Below are 19,546 nucleotides of genomic sequence, written 5' to 3' on the forward strand. Positions count from 1 at the left end.
ATCATGAGAACCACCTGGCCATGCTTCAACATCGACAGCCAAGCCAAACATTCATGGAAAAAGGCTCATGTTGTGTATTTGGTGGGATCAGCTTGGTGCCGTGTATTATAAGTTGCTCAAACCGAATGAAATCATTACTGGGGCTCTCTACCGAACACAATTGATGAGATTGAGCCGAGTACTCAAGGAAAAACATGCCCACTACTACTCCAGACACGAGTTATTCTTCTGCATGATAATGCTCGTCCACATGTTGTGGCGCCGGTCAAAACTTACCTGGAAACACTCAATTGGGAAGTTTTACCCCACCCGCTGTATTCACCACACTTTGCTCCTTCTGATTACTACCTGTTTCGCTCGATGGCGCATGGCCTGTCTGAGCAAGACTTCACATCATATAAAGATACAAAAAATTGGGTCGATTTGTAGTTAGCTTCAAAAGATGAAGCATTCTTCCAACGCGGTATCCGTATGCTGCCAGAAAGATGGGAAAAAGTAGTGGCTAGCAATGGACAATACTTCGAATAAAACATTAGGTACCGTTCTTTCACAATGCCCAATTTTTGATAAAGACGGCAAAAACTTATTTATACTTCTAATATATTCCAAAGAGCGGGATCAATACCGACTGGAAAAATCAGCACGACGAAGCCTCGAAGCTACAAAAGAAGCTCGGACAAAACATAGAAGCAAACAAATGGTTCAAAACCAATACTACGAAGAAGAGAAATGATTATTATAATGCCCTAAAATAGCTGAGTAACAGAAAATCATGTAAGTACTTGATAAACTAACTTAAAACTTTAAACACTGTTTTCTCAAAACAGCATTTTTGCGGATGGTGTGCATGATATCTTTGTAACCACTGAACTGATTAACTTCAAATTTGGCCTGAATGTGCAGTAAACATTACTTTAATCGTTTGATGAACCAAAATATTGATAGGTTACATACTATTTTTTTACATAACAAAAATGGACAAATTTTGATAGTAAAAACTATAGTTTTGATTTAAAAAGTAATAACTTCCGCAATAATTTTTTTTTCTGATTCATCAAACTAAAACTGCATTTGTATAAAGTAAAACGCCGTTTTTTTCTATTTCAGGTTACCTGGAAGATCAATATCGTGCACACCAATAGATAAAAAACTTTACACAGCGTAACATTCAATCATATATAACTTCTCTATTTATAATTAAAAATTAACAAAAAAACTGTATATTCTTAAAAAATGGATAAAAACATGGTGCAAATTTCAAATTAATTAAATAGCTAGTTTCTGAAAAAAAAAATTCCTAAAATTTTACTATGTTTTTGGTAAAAAAAACCGAATTTCCCCCTTAAATAGCTAATTATTAATAAAAATGCATTAAAAATTTTACATATGTTGATGCGCAGCTTTCATTGCGTCTGCAGCACCCTTCATGGTGGTGAGAACGGCTGTGTTTGTATTTGCACTCTCCAACGCTTCTCTTTGCATTTCAATTGTAGACAATGTACCATCAATTTGCTGTAATTGCTTGTCATATCGCCTTTTTCTCTTCAACGCTTGGATGGCAGCTAAAAAAATTTATACAATAATCTTAATACTCAATCAAGTAATTATATCTATTAAGCAAATGTTAGCAATATGCTAACAGTCTGCTAGCATATCATATTTAAAAACATTATGGCAGAGTGATGAGTAAGAAAAGATGGGGCGAGATAATTTTACTAGCATCTCTAAGATCCTCCTCCTATCCCAGAAAAAAATAAAAAAATTGTTGCAAAAAATATTACCTTTGCTAGGGTTTGAACCTAGATTTCCCTAGGTATTCTATTACTACGTGTTATTATAAAATACTGTAAATTTCCCTAAGTATTCTATTACTATTATTATAAAATGCTATCATTTATAATGAAGAGACGCGATAATATCTCGCGCTACGTAAATGCGCAGAGCAAAGAACCCGCGTCTCTTTACACAAGCCGTCTACTTTCAAGCATCCAAGATTACCAGATCTCAGTAACAGCTGAATCAAGTTCTGAGTAGTCTCAATCGACTACTCGACTAACTTGGGTGGAAATTGTATAAGAAAAGTGTTTTTTTCCTCTCTGTGCCTTACAAGCAAAAATATCGCGACGCAAAAATCTAGGTCTCAAAATTTTCATATTCATATAAGATATATGGTCATCGCTTTTTTCATCGTTGTCCATTTCATATTTTTAACACCAGAGGCGCTCGTTTGTTATTTATTGCGTCGACTCATTATGCTTACCTACGGCTATTTACAGAAAATGATTGATTGAATGATTTTATGCTAGATCGCTCATTTGTGATGACATGTGATCTCTTTGCGAAAAACACGATAAAGTGAATCAAGTAATATGTCAAGTGTGTAATAATATGGATAAGTATGTATAATAAAAATAATGAATAAACGCCTAGTGCAAGACCGACTCATATACTATACGCGAGTCTTCGACAACTTGCGAGCACTCGAGATTATCAGATTTAGATGTAACTTCGTCCAAGTAATTATCTACTCAGCAATCAAAAATAATCCTTAAAATAAAAATATTGATAGTATTAATAATTAAAACACTAATATTAATCTGATACTTTTCTCATATCATGTACCATTTTCAAAAGTTAATATACTTGTATATTAATTCATTATTTATTGAAAGTTCTCGTTAAAGATGTATTCAACGTTTGTTTAATAATTTAATGATACACTTGAAATAATTTGCATTAAAAATAATTTTTAATACACAAGTAATATTAAAATAATTTTTAATATTCAATTACAAATAATCTTTGAAATCTTTATGTTAAAAATGTCTTCCACTGGATACTGATGAGGCAGAGTGATCGAGAGATGTTTTGTAATACTGTATACTGTGAATAGAGCTGTATATATTTGACAATGTCATAAGAACTTATCTTCTGCTTTACAATCATAAGAATCTGGTAATAAATGCAGAATGATTTGAATGAATACTGTGCATCTCCACAGTCGACGTTAGAACTTAATTTTTTTACGGTGATGAATAATACTGATTTATTGTTATTATTTATCTAATGTACTTATAAATTAGTTTATTATTTATTGAAAGTACAAGGGGCGATCCAAAAGTAAGGTTACAAAGCCTGCAGTGGAGAGGGAACGTTTTATTCAGAAACCAAAGTATCTATATTGAATTATATCTCTAACATTATTTTTCGACATAGTCATATCTATTTAAGCATTTGTCGTTTACGTGATGAGGTTAAAAATTTCCTTCTCATAAAATTTGGGCCCTTGCTTTTTCAAATTTTCGCGAAGTCTTTCACCTCCTTGTTCGAAGTAAACCGTCGGCCTCCTAAGTGCTCCTTGAAGCGAGGGAACAAGTGAAAGTTACTTGGAGCAAGGTCCGATGGTCGATGATGTTTTAACACGACGCTGTTGAAGCAGTACCGCTGAAACGTCATCGGCACCCTTTCTACAGCCCGGACCTCGCTCCAAGTAACTTTCACCTGTTCCTTCACTTCAAAGAACATTTAGGAGGCCGACGATTCACTTCAAACAAGGAGATAAAAGAATTCGCAAAAACTAGGCCAAAAGAGCAACGGCCCAAATTTTATGAGAACGGAATTTTTAACCTCGTATCACAAAGCGACAAATGCTTAAACAGCTATGACGACTATGTCGAAAAATAAAGTTAGGGATATAATTTAATGTAGATACATTGGTTTTTCTGAATAAAACATTCTCTCTTCACTGCAAGCTTTTTAACCTTACTTTTGGATCGCCCCTCGTAATTTATTATTACATTTAAAATAACTTACTTTGATAATAATTTCTTAATATAAATAAATTTAATATTTAAAATACATATTAGAAATAAATATACATACGCTATTTTTTCAATAGATTGTATGTACAAGTTTCAGTTACAAATAATCATTAAAATTTTTGTTAAAAGTGTTTCTCCTATTTTACACTAATGAGGCTGAGTAATCAATATTCTGTACTGTAAAAAAATACATAAACAAAATAATGTAGTTTGCTTTTTCAATATTGTATTAACGTTGCAAGTTTCTTTTCAAATTATTATTTGAAATCTTTATGTTAATAGTCTTCTAAGTATATTACATTGGTGAGGGCAACGAACGGATGAGATTTTCTATACTGGGAATGGAGCTATGCAACAATGGTATTGTAAAGCTTTTCTTTTCCTTTACACTGATGAGGATGATAAATAAAGAATGTTTTGTATTGTGAATAAAAATATGCATCGATATCACAAGGATATAAATCTAATTATGGTGACAGTAAATTAAAAAGATTAATATTTCTTTCTATTTTTGTTTATTACTGTTATTTTCAAACATTAATATATTTAAACAATTGATTAGTTCCGGACTCTCAAAATTTAAATACAATTAATGAGTGGAAAATAGGCTAATGAGAGTCAGCGCGGGTCAAAGAGCGCAATCATAAGTATAGAATTGAATCATTCATTTAATTCAAAATTACAAAAAAAAACGTTTCGACTCGCTTTAGAGTCATCTTCAGCGTAACAAAAAATAGTACAAGCAATAGAAATAGAAGCCGTCGTCAGTCATCGAAAACGGGAAGCATCCAAGTCGCCAACGATTTGACAAATCCGTGGTGGCATTTTTAACAGTAAAAATATCGCAAGAGATGACACTTAACTGTATAACTGTCGTGTAATTATTTTGAATTTCAAAAAATTATTTTAATTAAAACTATATTTTCTCGTCGTCGTGTTGCAAGAAATGACACTTCACTATATAATTGTTAAATGATTATTTTAAATGACGAAAAATTATTTTACTTGCAACTGTATTGTACTCGTGGATCTCATTTCGAGCTGACGACGACTAATGAAGCTTGAAATAAATTTTGTCTGTAGAAATTTCTCTTAACAAAGTAAGCACTCAAACGTTACTCGTTTCATACCAACACGTGTTCACGGTTTTGGGTCCAAATGCGTACTGACTGTGCGGAACATTCCGTCTTACTTGAATGTCACGCCGAAGATCAGGTAGTTAAAAATAATCAACGGCAAATTCAAATGTATAAATATTAAAAATATAGAATAAATTGACGATAATTCAAATATTACAAAAAAATATTAGTTAACTATGTATCATTTTGACGGATTAAATCGATTATAATTTACTCAATAACGAGAAATACGCATGACGCAAATATTCGGTGTCCGTTTCTAAGTTGAGACTTTTATCTTGTAAATGGATATGTAGCATTTCGGAAATCAACTGCCTGCCCAAGTAGCGCTCATTATCTAAGATTTTGATGTTCTCCCAATCAAAATCGTGATTACAAATAAGTCTGTGTTCTGTAATGACAGAGTGACTGTGCGTGTTCCAATTAATATAGTTGCGATGCTCATTAATTCTTGTTTTTAATTTCCTGCTGGTTTGGCCCACATATGACGCCTCGCAGTCTTTACACGCAATTTTATACACGACGTTTTTCTTTAAATTGTTTGGGAGGACATCCTTCTGTACTTTGATAACCCTGTTCAATTTATTAAGACTAAAAAATGCCAATTTTACATTTACATTTGTAATGGTCTTAAATTTATCTGAAATTGTAGGGATATATAGCAACAAAAACAATCGCGTTCTATCACTTGTAGTGTTAATGCCGATATTATTGACTGTCTGTCTTAATGTGCTTTTATGAATAAGAGATTTTAGACAGTTATTGATTGTTTCAAAAATAAATTCAGCAGGGTAGTCATTAATTAACAAGGTTTTAACAATAAGCTCAATATTCTTTTGATGAAATTTTTGCGTCCAATAATAAAAATACCCTGTCAACCATTCCCATGACAGTCCGTCTTTTTTGCGATAAAAAGTGAGCCAAAACAAAAATTTAAGTATCAGCCCAAGTAAGTTAGCTTGTGAAACCAATCAAACGTCAACTTATTGTTGTCTTTAATGATAATGATGTCCAAAAAATCTATTCTATCGCCCTCTCTCTCCAACATAAACTGCATTCTTGGGTGAAACGAGTTGAATGTCGTTAACGAAATCAACTAATTTATTTAGAACTGCCATAACTATATCATCCACATTTCTGAAGTAAAATGGCAAACAAATTCCGATTTTTTCAAGAGCCTTAGCCTCTAAATCCTGCATGACGAGGTCAGCAATTATAGATAAAAGTGGAAAACTCATGAGGGTGCCAAATTTTTGTTTGTAGAACCTGTTATCAAAACTAAAGTATGTGGAGTCCATAATAAGCCTGACAGCCTGCAAAAATTCTCCCTTCAAAATGCTGCAAGCATTCATAAGGTACTCCCACCTATTAGAGATGTTTTCCAATGCTAACTCTGTTGAGAAGTTGGTAAACAAGAAAACAACATCTAAAGAAATAAGAATGCAGCCTGGATCCAAGTATTTACCCTTTAGTTTTTAAGCCAGTTGAAAACTATTGTCTATTCTACTTGGAGCTTCAGGAATGTTTTTTGAAATAAGTTCATGCAAAAAGGTGGCCAGCCCGTAAAAGAGGCTATCAATTGATGAAATAATTAACCTAAAAAGAACTCCCGGTTTGTGGGCCTTAAGAAGACCATACACCCTTGGGAAGTTGCCCTCGCTACAGTACACTTTCTTATATTTGGCCTCCGTGATATAATTGCGTTTCTTCCACTTCGTCAGCAAATCCTGCGCGTTCTTTATCAGAGTGTTGATCGGGTCTTTCTTAATATGCACGTAAGTGTCCTGATCCTCAAGCATCGAGGTATTTCTTGTTTATAAGTATTACTGTCTAAAGCTACCGTGATATTGCCTTTGTCCACCTTTGTGAAAATAATTCATGGATTATTTCGCATAAATACAGTAGTAGATTTCATCAAGAAGTTCAGTCTGTTAGTAACTTCATTTTTTTGCTGTGACAACAAAAGAATATTGTTGATAATTGGTATCAAAAGATTTCTGACGTTCAAATGTTGATCTGGTCTCAACATGTACAAGTTATTCTCAATATTTTTTATGTATTCAAAAATTGCTTTTCTTTTGTCGACCAACGGTAGAAAAAAGTTGTCTCCTAATTGTAAAAGAATTTGTATTTCTTTCGGAATCTAGGCTGTTGATAGGTTAATGAACAATTTTTCCCTGATATTTGAAAGAGAGGAGTCATTCATTGATTTAAGAAAGGCTTTTGGGTCAACATGAACTACCTGTGAAGAAGAATTGTTAGTTGGCCGTAATGAGAAATCTAGTTTTGCACTGTCATTCAACGTCGTTTCGGAAGCCGAAACGTCCCTGTTCTTGTAAAAATAGTAGTAATTAACTGGTTTGATTCTATCAACAAAGCGTTTCCTAGTCTTGAAGATCGACCAATTTAGCTTATTGTCCAACTTTTTATGTTCTTGATTAAGTTGGAAATGGAAAGTAACCTTCTGTCTGTTGAGAAAGGCTTGACAGATATTAGCTGGAACGTGTCGCGAGATTTGTCTACAAAGATGGAAAATTTGTTGTTGGGAATGATTGACAGATCTAAAAGCGTCATTTAACTCAGTTTTTAGAATTCTAGTGATAAATTGATTACTTAAGTAATTCCATTTGTGTACCATTTTTCACTGTTAAAAATGCCACCACGGATTTGTCAAACCGTTGGCGACTTAGATGCTTCCCATTTTCGATGACTGACGACGGCTTCTATTTCTATTGCCTGTACTATTTTTTGTTATGCTGAAAATGACTCCAAAGCGAGTCAAAACGTTCGTTTTGTAATTTTAAATTAAATAAATAATTCAATTCTATATTTATGATTGCGCTCTTTGACCCGCGCTGATTCTCATTAGCCTGTTTTCCACTCATTAATTGTAATTAATATATTTATGATTATGATTTAATTTATAAAAAGTAATAAGTCAGAATTATTCATCAATTAAATATTCAAAACACCTTTAGTAAAAATGGATTAATTAAAAAATATAATAATTTTCGAAAATAATATGATATGAGAGCAGTATAAGAAAAATAAATTTAATACAAATTGAACAAGAATGACTTCTATGGTCCTCAAGTTCAATTTGAGGAAAGTATATAAAATCACACAAATAATACAAGCACGAAGACGTAGCTACGACCGTAGAAGGCATTCTTGTTCAATTTGTATTGATATAGCAACGGTCAAAATATCTCTCTCTACTAATTAAATTTAACTTTAATAAAACTTTCAATAAAAATTTTCGAAAATAATTAATAAAAACAATACTAATTGTAACGATAGCCTCGTTACGCAGGTAAAATTTTATTGCCCTCTCGCTCGCACGCCCGATCGCGGAATATCGGTCCGTCTCTTTCGCTCGCGCCCCCGGCCACGTGACTTCGGTATCGTTCTCCGTCTCGCTCGCTCTCACGCCCGGTCGCGTGACGTCACGCATAGCATCGCGCGAGCACGTGCGCGTGGGTGCACGCCAAAAATGAGAAAACCATGTGGGTTAAACTGCATAGGCGGCCCGAGGATATAAATACGGAGCCACACCAGGTCGAAGCAACCAGTCGATTCCGAATCACCGGTGCCGACACTCCGGGAGTACTCGGAGCTCCTTGGCTGGGTGTTCTCGGCTTCCTGATACCGGGCGTACTCGGTTACCCGTTCCTTTACCTGTTACCTGTCCTGTATTTTGACTCTTAACTTTTAGTTTTATTTTCAGAGCAAATTAATAATAGTACCATCAGGTCGGCGATAACGCTTTTCCCCAGGAGTTCCAATTTCCTCGCCGGACCTTTCTCAAGAAATTTCCTCAAATATCCTCCGTCCCGAGCGTTCCCCGTCCGACCAAGCGCCCTCTTCGCGTAGCGAGCGTATCTTTACCCCTTCCTCAGGCAAATGTTATAGATGTTAAGTCGCGTTAATGTTAAGATCCGCGTTACTCTTATAATTCGCCGTATTCAAGCTTTAGTTATAAGAACTGCGTTAGCTTTAAGATTTGCGTTATAAAACATTTCTTTACTCGTATTCGAGCGTCGTTATTTAGTAAGAAGCACGTTACCGTGATATTATTTGTGTTCAAACGTAATAGTTAACTAGAACTCAACGACACCGCGTACGATATTATTAGATTTTAAGTTCCCGCGAGTAAAATACGTACCGTGGGACACGAGTCCTAAAGATGTCAACTTCCTCATTTATAATAAATTTTTTTTATATTCATGTAACACGGAGTGTGGAGCAGTGTTGCTATCAGGGACGCTTTCTTGCACATGCGTATTATGGCCAACAATAAATTTAAGGCCGTAACATGACACGTTGTCTCACAGATTACATGATTTTATTTGTTATTGTTATTATTTTTTATAATTTTATTTAATCTCATTACAGATAATTTTACACAAAAATTTCGTAAAGATCTTAAAGTGATTTCGGAGATATTGTCCCACAATTATATTAAGTGGTTACCCCCTCGAATACCTTCTTTTTACTAAATGTGATATCACATTGAGCTTGTATCTGAATACACATGCGCGAGAAAGCGTCCCTGATAGCAACACTGGTGTGGAGAGACTTACTTAAAATAAATATTTTGTTCAATTTCTTTACAAGTTAGAGTTCCTTCTTTTCTCGACCCTGGCACCGGCGAGCTAATCCGCGATCCCGAGAAAAATCATATCGTTACATAATCTTTTCCTACGTTTTATTTTCTACGCTAATCTTTTTACTTGTCACATGAGTCACATAATAAGTTCTTGTAACGTCAATCATCGATACAGCTCCATCCACAGTATTAAATATTATTAGTATCATTAGTATTCTTCATTCATTCATTTATTCAAAAATATTAATATGTATCATAAATGTATAAATAAATATAAATACAAATTCTTATATTCACAAGGAGATGCTACAAATTGTAAAACACAGAATCAGATAAACCTTTGTTTATTCGAAAGGGGTGATCAAGAGTATAAAAAGTGTCAAAGCGTTTGGGTGCATAGGCCTTTGTTTCAGAGAAATTTGCATGTGAAGTTTGGCATTCACCGCGCTGTGCGGTAAGTAGTATTGCGCAGTAGGTTAAAGCGTGAAGCACGGTGGTTGAAGAGACTAGATGCGCGCCTTTTATTTTGTCCTTGGTGGCCGCGTGTGTTCAAAACCTCGCAGTGCCAACTTTTTTTTTTTAAATAATAGCTATATTTATCAATTGTAATTAATTTTTATTATTTTTAACAAGATATTAAACGTTATATATTATTCGTTATATGTAACAAAATGTAATAATCAAAAAGTTTGCATATTTATTCAAGTTTATTTATTTATTTATTATACAATTCTGACATTGCTATAAAATGTTGGGAGTAACAATTTTACATAAAAGCATTGGAAACAAAGTGACTGTACATCATAAACATTGTATAAAAGAATAACGTGTTTTACAAGAACATTTAATATTATATAAGTTTACAGAAAAACATAATTGATTCACATTACTAAAAATTTCGCATTCATGTGCTAATTTTGATGCGTACCAAGCAAATTGTAGCATATTTTCAAATTTCGGCGCAGATAATAAATAATGTGTTAACAATTGAATTCTAATTGCATCATTCGCATATCGCATATTCAATTTTGTTCTTTCTTCGCCAACAATAATATCAAGACAATGTACAGCAATGTCAGAATTGTATAATAAATATAAATAAATAAATAAACTTGAATATGCAAGCTTTCTGATTATTACATTTTGTTACATAACAAATAGTATATAACTATTAATATCTTGCTAAAAATAATAAAAATTAATTACAATTAATAAATGTAGCCAATCTTGAAAAAAAAAATTGGCACTGCAAGATTTCGAGCACACGCGGCCGTCGACGACAAAATAAAAGGCGCGCACCTAGTCTCCTCAGCCACCGCACTTCACGCTTTAACCTACCGCGCAATAGTACTTAATCCTCTTTATATAATGGTACTACAATAAAGCCGTTCGTTCCACAACTTAGAAATTTTAATAAAATTTTATGGGTGTGTAATATTCACTCACACAGTAGAGATAAATAAATATTACACACCCATAAAATTTTATTAAAATCGATGAGGACCATCTCAAGGGTTCCCCTTGTAAGATGAAATATGTCCTTTATTACAAAAAACATACACATTGATTAATACCACAAAATGTATGATGAGTACAAAATTACCTTTTCAATAAAAAGGTAAAAAAGGCGCCAACTAAGTGTATACGCCTCAAATCTTTATTTTTGCTACAAAACCTAAGTAGTACTATCTTTGTATTGAGTGTACAACTTCGGTCCGTTTTCAAAAAATGGCTCCAGGTGCTATAAATGGTTGACGACGACAGCTAATTTTTGCTATATCGTGAAATGTCAACATCTGTCAACCAAATATTGTTTATAAGCCTTTAAATTTTGCACAACAAGTTTAATTTTTACTGCGTTAAAAACGTCAAGTTTCGTTCCAAATAAGCACCATTTTCGGAAAGTTTTAATTTTCTGTTTCAATTGGAAGAAAAGTACAGCTAAAGCGCATCGAATGCTTGTGGAAGTGTATGGTGAATCTGCACCATCGGATAAATCTTGCAGAAAATGGTTTCAACAATTTAAAAGTGGTGATTTTAGTGTTTTAGACAAAGAGCGTTCGGGTAAACCAAAAAAATTTGAAGATAAAGAATTAGAAACATTACTCCATCAAGATTCGTGTCAAACGCAAAAAAAGCTCGCAAAATCATTGGAAGTTACTCAACAAGTTATTTCGAAACGACTCAAAGCCGTGGGATACATCCAAAAGCAAGGAAATTGGGTCCCACACAAATTGAAACCGAGAGATATCAAACGACAATTTTGCATGTCCAAAATGTTTCTTGAACGGTACAAAAAGAAGTTTTGTCTGCATCGAATCATTACCGAGGACAAAAAATGGATTCACTACAACAACTCAAAACGCAAAAAATCGTATGTAAAGCCCGGCCAACCGGAAATATCAACGCCGAAGCCAAATATCCATGATGCCAAGGTAATGCTCTGTTTGGTGGAATCAGAAGGGTGTGATCGACTATGAGCTGTTAAAACTTGGTCAAATCATCACGGGAAACTTCTATAGGCAACAATTGATCCGTTTAAAGCAAGCTATAGTCAAAAAACGTCCAGAATATGCAATCAAACACGAGTCCATAATCTTTCACCATGACAACGCTCGGCTTCATGTTGCTGTTCCAATTAAAATTTGGAAAATAGCGGATGGGAAGTTCTAACTCACCCGCCTTATAGCTCAAACCTTGCCCCTTCCAACTGTTTGTTTTGATCGATGCAGAACGCTTTAACTGGACTACGCTTCACTTCAGAACAAGGTATCAAAAATTGGCTCAATTCATTCTTGGCTTCAAAAAATGAACGCTTCTTCCGCGACGGAATCCATAAATTGCCAGAAAAATGGAAAAAAGTAGTAGCTAGCAATGGACAATACTTTCAAGCAAAAAAACGGACCAAATTAAGTTGTGCACCCAATAGTATTAATGAAAAACCTTCCTATTCCAATCCAAATGGTACGTAAAACCCAAGTGGTAATATTTTTGTATTTTCATTGAAATATCTTCCAATCTTAACTCTTGGGTTAATATATACTTAATAATGTATTTAAAAAATAATATCTTAAAATTGTGTAATATGTATTATTTGTGATAGGTATTTTTTTTTAAATATAAAATTTCTAAATTACGCTAATTACAAATAAAATACTTGTATTGTTCTTTGAAATAACTGTTGTATTATGTTTAACAAAAAATCCAAATAGTAACACTTTTGTATTTCTATTTAAGAGTCTTCCAATTCCAATTCAAATAATAATTGATAAATAAAACCCAAGTGGTACTATCTTTGTATTCCTATTAAAAAATTTTTTATTTTAACCCAAATAAGTGTATTCAATTTTTAAAAATTTCAATGAAATCAATGAATAGAATATAACATTTAATCTCAATAAAATCATAGAGAAAACAGTGTTAAGAAAATTTTATTAAAATAAAAAATGTTTAATGTACAAAAACTTGGCGTTACTAGACCTCTAATAAGCAAAAAAATGATTAAGTTTCTTTAGCATTTAAGTAACATTGTAAGTCATTACAATTTTTTTTTAATTACTATAATTACTGTATTTTACAACCTTATAATATTTAGACGTCTAGCAGCACTAAGTTTTTGTACATTAAAAATTTTTATGTTAATAAAATTTTATACTTGCCAATATATTCTAATTAATAAAAAAACAATGTATTCTATTTATAATTGGTGCAATTTAAAGTTTTCATGTATTGTTTGGAAACATACATATTACAAAAAATACATATTACAATTTTAAAATATCATTTTTTAAATAAATATCACTTGGATTAAGATTAAAACAAGATTTTTCAATGAAAATACAAAGATAGTACCATTTAAATTTTATCAACTATTTGGGTTGAAATAGGAAAATTTTTTATTGACAATACAAAGATAGTACTATTTAGATTTTGTAGAAAAATTAAAATTAATATACATACTTGGATTTTGTCGAAAAAATAAAGATTTGAGGCGCACATACTTGCTTGGCATCTTCTTTTACCCTTTTTTTTTAAAAAAAGAAAATTTTGTACTATATATTTAACTATAAAATGTATTATACATAAATTATATACAGGGTGTCCTAGAAAGCTCGCATCCGATTTTAAGAGCGGATTCTTTGGAAAATTCTAAGAAGAAAATCCTAATACAAAAATGTCGAGGGTATAATGGTTTTCAAATTATTCGCGATTAAAATTTACGAATCACTAAGCTGACATTTCGCGCGCTCAGGCATGGTGATATGCGAGGCAGACCCGACCTGACGGTCCGGGGGGGACGACTCTGCGATGTAACGCGGAGCCGTACCCCCCTCTGCCTCGCCGGGGAGGGGGCGAGGAAGTTTCCCCCCCAGCGCAGTTAGGAGGACCGCGCCGCCGCCAGCGCGGCGCGCGAAGAGGCCCGGGGCTACGGCGGGGGCCGGATACCCCAAGCTTTACCGCCAAACCACCAGGGGAAGAGGCGGGGGGGCTGGTGTCCCCCTCCCCCGACCTAGGGCAGATCAGGCCCAGCCCTGCCGGGTGCGCCCACGTTAGGGTGCACCCGGCGTGACGAATCGGCCTATGGCCGACTGGGTCCGGGGGGCTCCGGAAGTATGCTGCACGCGTTCCCGGAGCCCCCCAGTCATGGACCAGGGCAGGACACCCGGAGAGGTTTTAGTGGATATGTCCCCGCCGACACGTCGTCGGCGGGAAAGAGCCCTACATAACCACCAGGCCTCCCCCGGGGCCTGGGGTATGCGGTAACGCATTTCCTCTCCGTAAACAAAAAAAAAACAAAAAAAAGGGCATGGTGATATGACAAAGGTACCACAAGGGTACCTCTTGACATTGAGGTTGTCATATAAATACGCAATGACATTTATATTAAGAAATTATTACTTTTGGAAACATATTTGTACATTACATATGCACAATTAATGTTTTCAACAAAATCAATTTAATAACAAGATGTTACGATAGCCGTTGGGTCAGCTGTCAAAATAAGTTCATTACCATGTTCATGTGATAAGAACTTTTATGGTAACATATCGATAATATCGATAATTTATGTGATAATATGAAAAAGATTGAATATGTTGATAAAATAGAATTCAGACATATCAAATTATGTCTATTTGACATTATCGCGTTTATATCAATTAAATTACCGATTTACATTTTTAATAGTTAAAAATGTAAATAAATTATCGATATGTTATCATTATTGATATGTTACCATAAAAGTTCTTATCATATGAACATGAACTTATTTTGACAGCTGACCCAACGGCTATCGTAACATCTTGTTATTAAATTGATATTTTGTTGAAAACATTAATTGTGCATATGTATTGTACAAATATGTTTCCTACAGTAGTAATTTCTTAATATAAATGTCATTGCGTATTTATATGACAACCTCAATGTCAAGAGGTACCCTTGTGGTACCTTTGTCATGTCACCATGCCTGAGCGCGCGAAATGTCAGCTCAGTAATTCGTAAATTTTAATCGCAAATAATTTAAAAACCATTATACCCTCGACATTTTTGTATTAGGATTTTCTTCTTAGAATTTTCTAAAGAATCCGCTCTTAAAATGGGATGCGAGCTTTTTGGGACACCCTGTATATTTGCAAATTCGATTGGACGCACTAGTACGCACTGGTGTACATTAAACACCGTCGTACACAAAATCGACGTAAAAATATGTATTTACTATAAATACCCATATAAACATATTAAATTGTGAAATCCTCAATCAATATTTTATTATATAATTTGGTAAAATACATATTTTATCATTTAAGGTATTTATTTTTATTTTTAAATAAGATTAGATCGGCACGGCGGCTTTAAATGTGCACCAGTGCGCACTAGTGCAATCCAACCAAATTCGCTATGTTTTGACATGTATTAAATTTTCTTGAAATTTTTGTTTCAAATTAATTTTATGACCTCGGCGTTTCCCGGCGCAAATTCGAGGAGCAAAATTCAGACAGCTGCTGTACCACCATGCTTTAAAAAAAAAAAAAAAAAAAAATTTTAATTAGTTTAAATATTAAATATTATCGTATAATTTGTCATTTTTCTATATATTTTGCCAATTTTTTTTAAAAATTCGAGAAAAAACGGCTGTTTACATAAGGTTCCCTCCTTAAAGTACAATTATACATATGCATACACATGTACATATATACATATATATATATATATATATATATATATATATATATATACAGGGTGATTCAAAATAACCCGTTGTCTTTCAAGGGACGTATTCCCGGTCGAATTCTAAGACGATTTTTCCTTTGCCAAAAATTTGTCAGACGCTTAGATTTTGAAATATCAGCCGATTAAGTTAGCGTATCACGGGTCGAATACAGATGTTACGCAGGGACGGCGCATTCACCGTTACGCGCGGGTGTGTCGTAAGGTGCCTGCTGCGCTAAGCTGATACAACACACAAGTCTTTCTCCCCTCTTACCTCTCTCCCTCTCTCTCTCTCTCTCTCTCTCTCTCTCTCTCTCTCTCTCTCTCTCTCTCTCTCTCTCCCTCCTCTCCCCTCTCCCTCTCTCCCTCTCCCTCTCTCTCTCTCTCTCTCTCTCTCTCTCTCTCTCTCTCTCTGTCACATCACAATGCTAGCTTTAACTTAAAAATGTAATTCATTTTCTTCTTAATTTTAGTGATTTTAATAAGAGAAGTGCCAGGAAAGTCTTTATACAGTCGAAGAATCGAACTAAGAATTGCACGAAATCTACAAAAGTATTTACATCTCGAGTTTTTAGAAACAGTAGTACTTTAGTATCATAATACACGATTCATTCACTTGATAAAACTTGAGTAACTAATTAACGATCACTTCGAGTAACGATCACTGCAAATAATTATTAGTCATTCGGCGTGCGAAAATATGTAGCTCGATAAAACTCGTGTTTACGCGCGACAAACAGACAACACGTGTTTACTCGACAACAGGAAAGAGCCGACTGATTTTATGGGTTACATTATGATCGAATATGAATGCGTGATTTGTCAAACAGAAGTTAAAACGCGGCAATTTAAAAGTAAAGTAGTAATTAATATTGTTTTTAATAATAAAATTTATTGAAAAATATTTTTCTATTTATTTTATTAAAATTATTGTTTTATATCAAGAGATTTTACACTAAGAAAAAGTTATTGAATTTTAATAAATATTTGTTTGAATACTTGCAATGACATAATTTATTATGTCAAACAAATGTAATTAAATATTTTTTTAATACAAGAATCACTAATGTAATTTAACTATCATTTTTTTACTGAATAAATACATGTATTTATTTACATTTAATAAATTGTGTCATTGCAAGTATTCAAATAAATTTTTTTCTCAGTGTAATAATTTGTTAAAACTAAAAGATTGTTCCTCGAAATAAATTATTTGGTTGCCCTGAAAAGGGCAGATTAATTCTCTTTGAAGAATTTTCTTCATAAAAAGTGCTCAAAGTGACCACCGTCCATCGTGATGCAGGCTTTCCCCCCCCCATCTCTCTCTCTCTCTCTCTCTCTCTCTCTCTCTCTCTCTCTCTCTGTGACAAAAAAGTACTACTGTTTCTAAAAACTCGAGATGTAAATACTTTTGTAGATTTCGTGCAATTCTTTGTTCGATTTTTTGACTGTACAAAGAATTTCCTGGCACTTCTCTTATTAAAATTATTAAAATTAAGAAGAAAATTAATTACATTTTTAAGTTAAAGTTAGCATTGTGATGTAACAGAGAGAGAGAGAGAGAGAGAGAGAGAGAGAGAGAGAGAGAGAGAGAGAGAGAGAGAGAGTGAGTGAGAGGGGAGAAAGACTTGTGTGTTGTATGTATCAGCTGAGCGCAGCAGGCACCTCACGACACACCCGCACGTAACGGTGAGTGCGCCGCCTCTGCGTACCATCTGTATTTGACTCGTGATACGCTAACTTAATCGGCTGATATTCTAAAATCTAAGCGTCTGACAAATTTTTGGCAAAGGAAAAATCGTTTTAGAATTCGATCAGGAATACGCTCCTTAAAAGACAACGGGTTATTCTGAATCACCCTGTATATATTTATTGTGATGTAAAATCTTGTTCGGCTGTCCGTCACAAAGATCGTAACATCCGGCCGGGAAGCGCACGCCGCGGCTCTACGTCCTCTCGGCTCGGAGACGGACGTGTTGGCGCGTGCGCTAATGATTTCGCGTTTTTGTTTGTGAGCGTGTATTCGTCCCTGAAATTTTAGCAACGTTTTGCAGATCGTCGGCTGACAAAAATCAATCTTGTATCAACAAGATCTCACTCAACAAAAAGACTGCAGAAAGACGTACCGTCACCCGGAGCTTTACGGATCATGCGCAAGATCGCAGTAGCGCACACGACAGGTGATCTCTATTCATTTAATTAAGTCATCTCTCACCGTCGCGCCCGTACGCAACAATAAGGCCGCTAAATTTTGCAGGAAAAAAAAAGTCAGACGAAGGGAACGTCGACACTCCACAGAGATCATCGCGTGGAAGATCCCAAACGAGGAGCTGCGAGAAGGTGTTCCTGATTTGATCCCGAGCGCGGAAGCAGCAGACATCGAAGATTCCGTAAGGATAGCCGTCCGGCCTCGGAAAAACCACGGGAAAAGTCGTAAGCTGCCCGAAGACATCGACATACTTCGAATTGCGGGCCGCAACGCAACAACCTGATTAGAGGGTCGCAAAGACCGCGTTATAAGACGTAACCAATAGCGGGGCGCGAAGAGTCACCGTGCGTGGGGCGAGAGATCCTGCGTGCCGCCTACCGAATTTCCTCGCGCTATCAATCACTTCGCTGTAGATTGACGTGTGAGCAGTGCTGCCAGGCGGGCCGGGCTGGCCGGCCTACCCCTCCAGTCCCTCAGAAACGTGTTGTAAGCGCGCGGAACCCAGTAAACAAAAATTGAAATTTTTATATTTTTTGTTAATATATTAGGAGTATAAATAAATTTCCGCCGTTTCACAAAAAATGGCGCCACTAGTATGTTATGGTTGAAATTGTCTGTTGTAAAACGTTATATCGTAAGGTTGGACATCTGGCATCAAAATAACCTTAAAATATTAGCAATTTTGTATCAGCATCATATATCTTTTTTCGTGTAAAAATGTCGAGTTTTGAGCCGAATAAGCGTCATTTGTGGGAGCTTTCGATTTACTTCTTTTATTTGAAGAAATCTGCAGCCGAGGCGCATCGATTGCTTGTAGAAGCATATGATGAGGCTGCCTTAAGTGAGAGAAGTTGCCGTGAGTGGTTTCACAAGTTTAAGAACGGTGAATTTGACGTCGAAGACAAAGAACGTAGCGGAAGGCCGAAAGTGTACGAAGACGCGGAATTGGAAACATTATTAAATGAAGATTCGTGCCAAACGCAAGAAGCACTTGCACTTACATTAGGAGTGACTCAACCAGCAATTTCACATCGCTTAAAATCATTGGGAATGATTCAAAAACAAGGAAACTGGGTTCCATATGAACTGAAGCCGAGAAACGTTGAACGCCGATTTTTCACATGTGAAATGCTGCTTGCCAGGCATAAAGGAAAGGGTTTCTTGCATCGTATAGTCACTGGTGATGAAAAATGGATCCACTACGATAACCCAAAGAAGAAATCATGGGGACCACCTGGCCATGCTTCAACATCGACAGCCAAGCCGAACATTCATGGAAAAAAGCTCATGTTGTGTATTGGTGGGATCAGCTTGGTGTCGTGTATTATGAGTTGTTCAAACCGAATGAAACCATTACTGGGGCTCTCTACCGAACACAATTGATGAGATTGAGCCGAGTACTCAAGGAAAAACGTGCCCGCTACTACTCCAGACACGACAAAGTTATTCTTCTGCATGATAATGCTCGTCCATGTTGCGGCGCCGGTCAAAACCTACCTGGAAACACTCAATTGGGAAGTTTTACCCCACCTGCCGTATTCACCAGACATTGCTCCTT

General features: G+C 35.1%; 1 protein-coding gene across 1 annotated transcript in view; it reads right to left on the reverse strand.

The window, feature by feature from the left end:
• LOC105196051 (charged multivesicular body protein 4b) overlaps window positions 1–19,546 on the reverse strand; it is a 62,763-nt gene that overhangs the window by 18,531 nt on the left and 24,686 nt on the right. Inside the window, exon 2 of the mRNA XM_039450249.1 lies at window positions 1,385–1,562. Within this exon, the coding sequence (XP_039306183.1) occupies window positions 1,385–1,562 (178 nt within the window). The remainder of the gene's footprint in view (window positions 1–1,384; window positions 1,563–19,546) is intronic.

Source organism: Solenopsis invicta, chromosome 6 (genome assembly GCF_016802725.1).
Source record: "Solenopsis invicta isolate M01_SB chromosome 6, UNIL_Sinv_3.0, whole genome shotgun sequence".
Classification (NCBI taxonomy): Eukaryota; Metazoa; Arthropoda; class Insecta; order Hymenoptera; family Formicidae; genus Solenopsis; species Solenopsis invicta.